Source organism: Hemibagrus wyckioides, linkage group LG08, assembly GCF_019097595.1.
Source record: "Hemibagrus wyckioides isolate EC202008001 linkage group LG08, SWU_Hwy_1.0, whole genome shotgun sequence".
NCBI lineage: Eukaryota > Metazoa > Chordata > Actinopteri > Siluriformes > Bagridae > Hemibagrus > Hemibagrus wyckioides.
The window spans coordinates 14,914,428-14,924,416 of NC_080717.1; the positions used below are offsets into that span (position 1 = coordinate 14,914,428).

Sequence of the window (9,989 nt, forward strand, 5' to 3'; positions counted from 1 at the left end):
CAGTGGCTGATGCATAGCGCACTCCTTGACGTCTCCAACATCGTTGGCGGCCATCATTTCTGCTCAACGTGAATCGACTTTCATCAGAGAACAGCACTGAGGCCCACTGGTCCCTCGTCCAGCGTAAATGCTACCTGGCCCATGCAAGATGATGACACCTGTGCCTGGTGGTGTGGTCAGGTACCCTTGCAGGTCGTCTAGCACGCAGACCACACTGATATAAACAGTTTTGAATGGTCTGACGTGACACTTGGGTGCCTCTCACCTCCCTTAAATGTGCCTGGAGTTGAGTGGCATTCATCATCCGGTTCCGAAGGGCACTGTTCACAATGAAGCGGTCATCAACATGGGATGTGGCCAAAGGACGTCCACTTCTATACCTTTCTGTGACTCTTCCCGTCTCTCTGTATCTCTGTCGCAACCTGCTGATGACCCTCTGTGACACTCTAAGCTCAGTGGCCACTTCCCTCTGAGAACATCCTGTTTGAAGCCTCGCAATGGCGAGGTACTGTTGATCAATTGTTAGGTGTCGTCTTGGTCTCATGATGTCAAAATGTGAACAGCATGATGAAGAGGACTGTTTAAATACCAATTCTAATTGAACCAGAAAATGTATTGGTCGATTCATGGATCAAACACCAGTTGTGAATTTTGCCGTTAAGCACCTTGTTAGAGAACAGCAAGTTATGCAAAAAGTACTGAAACACTGAACAGTTGGACATGTGCATTCAAAAGTGTAGAGAAGGTCAAATTAAGTTCACCTGTAAAGGTTATTGTGCATCCTGAAATTTCACCCGAAAGCCGAATATCCTTAACTTTTTGTGAGTAGTGTAAGTGAAGCTTCTTAAGCATGCACCGACTCAAAGAAAGAAAAATTATGATGTTCTACCAGTAGATGGCAGCAGCACTGCGCGTTTAATGTTCGACTTCCGATTTGTTGGACGTTTCCGTTTGTTTTCCTCTTTCTTGTTATATATATATATATATTTTTAGATATCAAACATTTTAAATAAGAATATATTACAATATTGATACATTATTTTTTCCCTGTTGTCCTGATTGTTTGATAAACTCTCGAGGCTTTCGGCTTGTATGAATGTCTTTTGTACTACATATCCCACGATGGCAGGTGACGTCATCACCAGTGAGTCGTCACCTCTTGTCCCACATCCGGCTGAACTGGATCACGGAACTAGAGCTTGTTATTTACTCAGTTTAACATTGTTACTAATGATAACCATTAAATAAACTGTTTCAAGCGTTCAGATGTGCGATTAGCTTTCTAGTTAACTGGGCAACAACTTCAACAGGGAGAGGTAATTTGTTTAGATTCTCTTTTTTGTGTGTGTTTTCTTGTTTGTTGATTTGCTCTGCTGATTTAAAGGAGTTGGTTGCAAGCTTGTACTGTAAGTCACTCAGTCAGCTCACTTAAATAAATAAATAAATAAATTTTCGACATTTGCAGCACCCTTATTTGTCATGTATCGTTATGATATCATGTGTGTATGTGTTAGATGAGCTACAACACAGCAGGTAGCTAAGTGACCACTAGAAACAGAGGATTTCCTCCTTGTTGTGATGCGGAAATGCTGGTAGATTTATTTTTTAACACTTTAATAAAAAACAAAATAAGTACTGTGAAATGCAGAGGGTATGAAAATTTTTTGTCTTCGTTTGTATCACATGTTTTTAAGTAGTCTGTGATGCCCTGAGATATTTTACACTAACTCTGTTTTTTTGTGTGTGTGTGTGTCTTCAGTATCATCCAGCAAAATGTTGTCTGAAGGCAGTTCATTTTTCAAGGGCATGGTTCTAGGAGGAGTCTTCTGTTTAGTTTTGTCGCTTTTGGGAACCTTTAGTCCAACAATACCTCTTCACGCAGAAGACCACCACAACCATCATCACCATCTCAAACCCCTCAGCAAAGAGGAGATGCAAAAGTTAAGCGAGACTGAGAAGTCTGGCCTCTCCCAGCAGGTGCGGGTGTATTGTGTAATTATGGTGACACCTAAGCTCCTGCAGTACTGGGTGGCAGTCAATGACACTTGGAGCAAACACTGTGATAAGGCTGTTTTCTACACGTCAGAATCAGCCAAAGTAATAGATGCTATTGATCTGAAGGAAAAGGACGAGTGGGTTAGGCTGCGTAAAGCGATCACGCACGCATATGAGCATGCAGATGGCCTCCGCTGGTTCTTCATCGCCCGGCCTACGACTTTCAGCATCATCGAGAACCTTAAATATCTAGTTCTGGTTAAAGATCCCAGTCAGCCTTTTTACATTGGCCATGTGGAGAAGTCGGGTGAGCTGGAGTACGTGGGGTATGACAGTGGCATTGTGCTTAGCCATGAGGCTGTGAAAAGACTCCTTGAAATTTTTAATGATGAGGAAAAATGCCCTGAGCAAGGCTATAGCTTGTGGAAGCTGAGTGAAGAGAAGCAGCTTGCTACATGCCTGAAGTTCAGCGGTGTGTTTGCTGAAAATGGAGAAGATGCTCATGGCAAAGGGCTGTTCAACAAAAAGAGTGTGAACACGCTCATTTCTGACAGCATGAGCCAGAACCCTGATGATGTTGTGGAGGCGTGTTGCCCTGACATGGCCATCACATACGGGGGCATGTCCCCCAGCCAGATGCAGGTCATGATGTATGGAGTTTACAGGCTGAGGGCATATGGACACAACTTTCATGATTCCTTAATGTTTTTACCTCCAAAGAACTCGGACAATGACTAATCACCGACATTGACACTACCGATGCACCAAAAAAGGTTGTATAATGGACAGTGCTAAAATTCACAGTGCCAGAGGATTTATGCACCACTGTGAACTGTTAGTTAAAAGAAATGTGGTAAAGGAATTTTTAATAAATAAAGTTTAATAATGCTCCTAGTTAGCATTATTCAACTTTGCTATAGCTCCAAGAGAGTGCTAAACATGCTGTAATGTACAGTCGATTTAGGACACGTTTCTGTTTCTGTTCCAACGTAACTTTTTTTTTCAATCCAGTGATATACTCTGGATACGGTGCAACCGTGACAAAGATAAAGTGGTTACTGAAAATGAGTGAATATTTTTTTAAATATTTTTATAACCAGGGGTTAGAAGTGAAACTGCCCACAACCTAAAGACATGTTACAGCATATCATGGGCTACACTTGAAAACCTAGAAAAAATCTTTGTAATTGTGTTGCATCTTAATTCACATTAGTATTTTACAGTCAATAATTGTGAGTGAACTAAGGGATATTAATGAAACACAATTGTCTTAATCAGTATGATATACAGCAGTGATTAACTTGGCTTTGTTGTTCCTGCACTTGGTAATATTAGTAGCAAAATCATGAATTGTTTTAAGCTTTAAAAGATAAAATGCTGTTGTAGCATTGCTGAACCAGGGCTATAATGAAGGGTGATACTTTTTGTGTTTAAAGCTTTGTTTTTGTTTACGTGAATATAGTTTGGCAGAGGTTTATTCTATATGTAGGTGAAAAGAGCTGTGAATTTGTTTCTTTTTTTTATTGGGTTCAACTGGATTCACTTGATCATTGGGTTGTGTTGTTTATTATTATAATATAATTATATTATAATTTTGTTGATTATTACAAATAAAACTTCTAATTCTCCTTATTTTACAAGAATCCTAAATATTTTGTGTGGAGGAGAAAAGATGGTAATGATTTCAGTATATAATTCATTAAGGCAGATGGCAGAGAGGATCCTGAACTGAGCTTCACTTGTGAAGTATTTTGTCTTGAAATATGGTAGAAAAATTTGGCAAGATATTTATTTCTAAATCAGCAGCAATGATTGATACCTGAAGGAGTTTAAAACGTACCTTGGAGGAGGTGCTAGCTCAGTGGTTAAGAACTGGGTGGACTGATTCAGAAGTTTCTGAGCACAAATTCCAGGACCACCAAAGTGCCACTGCTGGGCCCTTGAGCAAAAACCTTAACCCATAAATGTGCAGTTTTATAAAATCAGATAAATGTATACAGTTGCTCTGGATAAGGGTGCCTGCCAAATGACATACACTATATTGCCAAAAGTTTTGGAACTCTTAATGCTTCAGCATACCAACACATTTTGGACAATTTCATGCTCCCAACTTTGTGGGAACAGTTTGGGGATGACCCCTTCCTGTTCCAACATGACTGCACACCAGTGCATAAAGCAAGGTCCATAAAGCGATGAGCGAGTTTGGTGTGGAGGAACTTGAGTGGCCTGCACAGAGTCCTGACCTTAACCTGATAGAACACCTTTGGATGAATTAGAGTGGAGACTGTGAGCCAGACCTTCTCGTCCAACATCAGTGCCTGACCTCACAAATGTGCTTCTAGAGGAATGGTCAAAAATTCCCATAAACACACTCCTAAACCTTGTGGAAAGCCTTCCCAGAAGAGCTGAAGCTGTTATAGCTGCAAAGGGTGGGCCAACTCCATATTACATTCATGTACATGTAAAGGTAGATGTCCCAAAACTTTTGGAAATATAGTGTAAGTGTAAATAACTTGAGGATCCTGTAAAACAATAGTACATTTTAACCCAGTTCTACAATTATTGTAAAGTAATATTTAGTATGAAGATGAACATTTACATTTTCTTCATTCCCACTCTAACAAAATCGTATCTGTTGTCAAAAGCAGAGTTGCCATGTTATGAATAAGAAGCATTGGCCAGCTTCATACAGGTGCACAATCACTGTTCGTGAAGTGTACAGGACTCCATAGGACTGCCACTGCCCAGATGTTATTATGGTGATGTTTTATTCTCAACACAACACTGATAATGATTTAATAGTGTTATGGTTACAAGTGTACATTATATGGCTAAAGGTTTGTGGACACCTGACTATCACACTGATGCTACACAGTTGGAAGACACAATTATCTAATACAGTAGTGTTACAATTTCCCTTCACTGGAACTAAGAGGCCTATACATGTTCCAGCATGACAATGCCCCTGTACAAAACGCGAGGTCAGTGAAGACATGGTTTGCCAAAGTTGGAGTGGAAAAACCCAAGTGTTCTGCACAAAGACCTGACCTCAACCCTACTCAACACCTTCAGATGAACTGGAACACTGACTGTTTCCTCTAGGTTTTCCGGTACAAAAACATGTTGCAGGCGAACTGGCATCTCTAAGTTCTCTGTGGTGTATGTTTGTATATGTGCAATTGTGCCCTGTGATTCCATGGGGATATCCAGGGTGCTCCCTGCCTCGTGCCCTGAGACCTTGTGTGGGATAAGCAGTACAGAAAATGAAAGGAAGGATGAATTAAGTATAACTGAACTATTTGAGAAACAGTAACATCCGACAAAGACCAAGTGTACTGTGCTACATGTGGAATTACGGCAATCAGGGGTGACTTACAAGCTCTTTTCACCTTTCATGCCTTTTCGCTGATTTTTTTTCACCTCTTATGACTTTACACTGCTGTTGTGACTCTAGAGTAGAACAGCTGGATGTACAAAAGAACACTCTGATCTATAAAAACACCAGTTTTGGCTTGAATGCAGGTTTTATTAGTGCACTGGGTTCAGGATCTTCAGTGTGGTTTGCCGTTGATGTACAGCAGACAGGCAAAGAGTGGTGTCTGGCAGTTCATAGATTTGAATAACATACAGATGTTTTACAGTGTTATTACTTATATGTCTTCATGTGCCACAGTCCGTCATTGAGATAATGAACGTTCTCGATCCCGATCCCCTTGTTGACCTTCTCTCTGTTTTTAGACAAAATAATGATTACGCTTTTTCAGCAAACAATGACACAGCACACAATCCAAGATCGCATCATTTTCGTCCATCATCTCACTTGTAGTTTTCGCCATGAATTTCATGTGATATTTAAAAAAAAAAAAAAAAAAAAAAAAGCAAGGCCACTTACATGTTGTCTGCAGACATCTTCATCACACCCACAGAGAGCGCATGCTGCTTGCCTTCGGCCATTATCGCCTGACACAGTGACTCAAGGACAAAAAATAACCTGTGTTGTATTCTGTGACAAAGTGTAACATTTATCTCTACTGAAATATTCTGCACTCCGTCTCAAAGGATACAACTACTGTGTCCACATCAGCAGGATAGAGTTTAGCTCCTGGAGACGTCAGCCCTGGGCACATGATGTTCGCTCCGCTGAGAACAAACTTGATCGCTCCTTTATCTACTTGCTGGTGTGGAAGAATGAAAGGATCTGTAAAACAACAGAGCAAGAAAAACCTGAGCAAGTTATCAAATATTGGATCCTGGATTAAGCAATTTTTCTTTTCTTTTCTTTTTTTTTTTTATTACAATAACACAAATTACCTCTTAATTATTTTGCCTGTTATACTTGATTAGAAAACAGACATATTTTTAATGCAAGATACATCAGGTGTGTCCCAAATTGTATACATATGCACTATTCCAGGGGTTTCCAATCTTATCCGCAAAGGGCCGGTGTGGGTGCAGGTTTTCATTCCAACTGAGCAGAAGCTATACCTGAGTCTACTGAAAGCCAAGATCTACTGATTAGCCAGTTGGAATCAGGTATAGCTTCTGCTTGGTTGGAATGAAAACCTGCACCCACACCGGCCCTTTCTGGATAAGATTGGACACCCCTGCACTATTCTATGCCTTTTTGTTGTAGAGCGGATTGCTGGACACTCCAAGCACTCTTTGCTTATGTAGTGGAAGAGAGGTGGGGCTACCAGGCACTGATGCTGGATGAGAAAAATTTTCCATGACGGCCGGCGAAATTCCAGTGAACGAGACATATGTCTTTTGAATAGGATCATTTTGTGTTATTTATTTTTCATCATTTAAACAAAAATCACTGTATTCTGATAAAGCGAATGGTGTCACATTGTGTTTTTTGACATAATTTGCTATTGACAGAGAAACCGAATAGGAACATGATATTCTTCCTAATTAGTTGTGATATTAGTTAAGACAATACTGCCCTTGTAAAGTGCATACACTAGACAAGTGTAAGTGCACAGTGTCATTTGGGACACAGCTATTGTGTTGTTTCCTGAAATCATTTGAATATATGTTTCTAATAATTATATCCTCTTATGCTATTAGGCAACAAGATTTGAATTTTTAGAAATGTGTAAGAAATTGAAAATTACAGGACATTTAAGAAAACAATCAAGGGCAGGGTCATGTGATGAGGCCCGACATGAAGCAGCATTATTGTCACCATCAACACTGAATATCTTATGAGAGCATGTTCTGAATGATTTGCAAATGATAAAAAAAAATTTATTATTAAAAATGGCATGCACTATTTTCACTTTCTAATTGCATTTAATACTTTGGAGCTTTAGAAAGTGGTCTCTCATCAGCATTTTGTTTTTCTCTCTCTCTAAGTTTATAATGCAAAAATGCTTCTTGAAATTGTTTTTTTTTACCAAGAAACCAGGAAGCTCCAGTTACAAAGTGCTGCCACTGGAGACTCAAACATCAGCTTCACCATATGAACAAATTTATTTTTCCTACTGACCAATCAGAATTGAGAATTCTCTACTCATTAATCTGTGCTGACTCAAGTTAGGGTGTCTGATGTTTTTTAAGACTTACATTTGTGGAGGAGTCGCAGGGTTGGATAGAAAGGTCCTTCTCTCTGCCTGAAGAAGAGCAGCTCACCATTTACTGTCAGAATTTCAATGTGTTCATGACTGTGATAGTAAACAGACAAGAATACGAAATAATTATGACATCATCTCAAACGAGAGTTATGTATTCACAAAAATAAGAAAATATATTTTACAAGCCTTGTGTGTTTCATACCATCTGACGATTTTGACTGGATCCTTTTTGGGCATGATCTGATTGAGCCATGGGTCAATGTCAGGGAACTGGTCAACAAGCTGATTCTTGATGCCTTTGATTACAGATGTCTTTAGCTGAATACAGTTTGAGACATTTTCCTTTTCATCAAATCTGGGAAATAAGAGGAAAACAGTGGAATGAAGGGATACTCAAATAACAATAACTAGACCCTAGTACTAATCCTTTCTTAAGTCCTCATTTAGTCTCGACTTTTATGGATGAATGTAAGAAAGTTTCTATGAGATCGAGCTACTGAGTGTCTGGAGCAGAGCAGATTGTTAGTTTGCCTGTTTGAGTTTCCTTTTTGGAAAGTAGCTAATTGAAACATGTGACCATTTTAAAGATGCAACCTTCCGATCAACAACCCAGAGCTCAAAGTTGTATAAACTGATCAGCCAAAACATTGAACCCACCTGCCTAATACTGTGTAAGTTTCCACCAAAACAGCTCTGACCCATCGAGGCATAGACTCCACAATACCTGTGTGCTGTGGTATCTGACACTTCCTTCACTATCCTTTGAGTCCTGTAAATTGCGAAGTGGGGCCTCCATGGATTGGACTTATTTACGTGCAGAGATGCTCGATTGGATTGAGATCTAATGAATTTAGACTCCCGGTCAACACCTTATTTGTCAATTCTATACTCATGATTGTCAAACCATTCCTGAGCATTTTTGCAGTGTGATGGAGGGGTGTACTTGGTCTTCATCAATGTTTTGATAAATATGAACCACTGCAAACCAGGAAAACACCAGAAGATCTGCTGATTTGGAGATTCTCTGTCCCAGTCGTCTAGCTATTACAATTTGTCAAAATCGCTCAGATTGTTACACTTGCCCATTTTTCCTGCTTCCAACACACCGACTTGAACACAAGTGATGGTGAAGTGAACCTGTCCGTGGTTTTAATGTTATAGCAGATCAGTGTATCATAGCCATTACTGCTCTCAGCAAACATGTGTTACATTACTGCATGTCCTTGTCTGTCATCTTAATGGAGGGTGTAATGTATAAGCACAACATGAGCACAGCAACCGAGACTCTTTAGTGCACATGTTCCCAACCCTGGTCCTGGAGTACTTCCTGTCCTGCACATTTTAGTGTTGTCCCTGCTCTAAGGCACAAATACAATTCAGTATTAACTGTTAATTATCAGATTAGTTGAAAGCGGTGCATTAGAGGAAGAAAAACCTGCAAATGTGTGGGACTGGGAAGGGGTTCATGAACAGGGTTGGATAAAAAAAGAAAAAGAAAAAAAAGCACAATCCACATGATTCACAGGAAACCTGATGGATGAGTAGAAAAGGATTAGAGCACTGATCACATTTTATATGAATTTACTGACTAATATTCCTTCACACTTTCTGTAGTTAAAATCTCTGTCTTACAGCTACTTCTGAGTAGGTAATGTCTCATTACTACTAAATCACAAAGAAAGACAAATAGTAAGAACACATGTATTTACAAACAGGAAATAAAGCGAATATCATCCAGCACTGTAACTAGTTCATGTAGCACGGTATTATCATTGAACTTCCTGGCTATGCTAACATGTAGACTAGGCTTTATATAAACGTAGAGAAGGATAGTAAGGTTCAAGCCTAAAATACTAAGTGACATAAACTGTTCTGTTTTCATAAACAGGATCCATCTCATCATCGGTACATGAATGTAAACATAAACACAAACATAATTCACACGCATATGTGGAAAAGCTAACTGTTCAATGGGCTAATCTTAGTAGTCAAAAGTCACAGCCCGTGCTTACTTTTTAAACATTTTGCTGGTCGTATCTCTTATACTCTTTGCTGTGTGTCACTTCGTTTGAAATGGAAGATGGTTAACAATAAATAAAGAACATTTAACAAGATGTTCGATGAAACAAACGATTCATTCCTCACGTCGTGCAGCGAGCTACACAGCGCAGAGCAGGCGCTATAGCACACGACACCTTTTTTGCGACAGTCTTCAAACTCTTTACGGCAAGTCCGCACTGTTAGCAGCAAGGCTTGGTCTAATAAAGCATAGTGCTACTGAGTGGCTACTCGAGGGGAGAGGGTCACAAGCATTATGTAGCCAAAGATCCCCTTTAACTAGTACAAAAGTCTACCTTATTACATTTTTATGAACCAAATCCAACTATTCAAACATTAGGTTCAGTATTTAAATGTATA

General features: G+C 39.6%; 2 protein-coding genes across 2 annotated transcripts; one reads left to right on the forward strand and one right to left on the reverse strand.

Annotated features, from left to right (window-relative positions):
* Positions 1-1,143: 1,143 nt before the first annotated feature.
* Positions 1,144-2,997, forward strand: c1galt1c1 (C1GALT1-specific chaperone 1). The gene is made up of 2 exons (XM_058397656.1): positions 1,144-1,316; positions 1,760-2,997. The coding sequence occupies exon 2, from the start codon at positions 1,774-1,776 to the stop codon at positions 2,731-2,733; it is 960 nt and encodes a 319-aa protein (XP_058253639.1). The 5' UTR covers positions 1,144-1,316; positions 1,760-1,773; the 3' UTR covers positions 2,734-2,997.
* A 2,503-nt stretch (positions 2,998-5,500) lies between these two features.
* mcts1 (MCTS1 re-initiation and release factor) lies at positions 5,501-9,766 on the reverse strand. Its single transcript, XM_058397657.1, has 6 exons — positions 9,584-9,766; positions 7,774-7,926; positions 7,564-7,661; positions 6,060-6,193; positions 5,888-5,955; positions 5,501-5,723 (listed from the first exon to the last, which is right to left on the reverse strand). Exons 1-6 carry the CDS (start codon positions 9,592-9,594, stop codon positions 5,642-5,644), a joined length of 546 nt encoding a protein of 181 aa, XP_058253640.1. The 5' UTR covers positions 9,595-9,766; the 3' UTR covers positions 5,501-5,641.
* Positions 9,767-9,989: the final 223 nt, after the last annotated feature.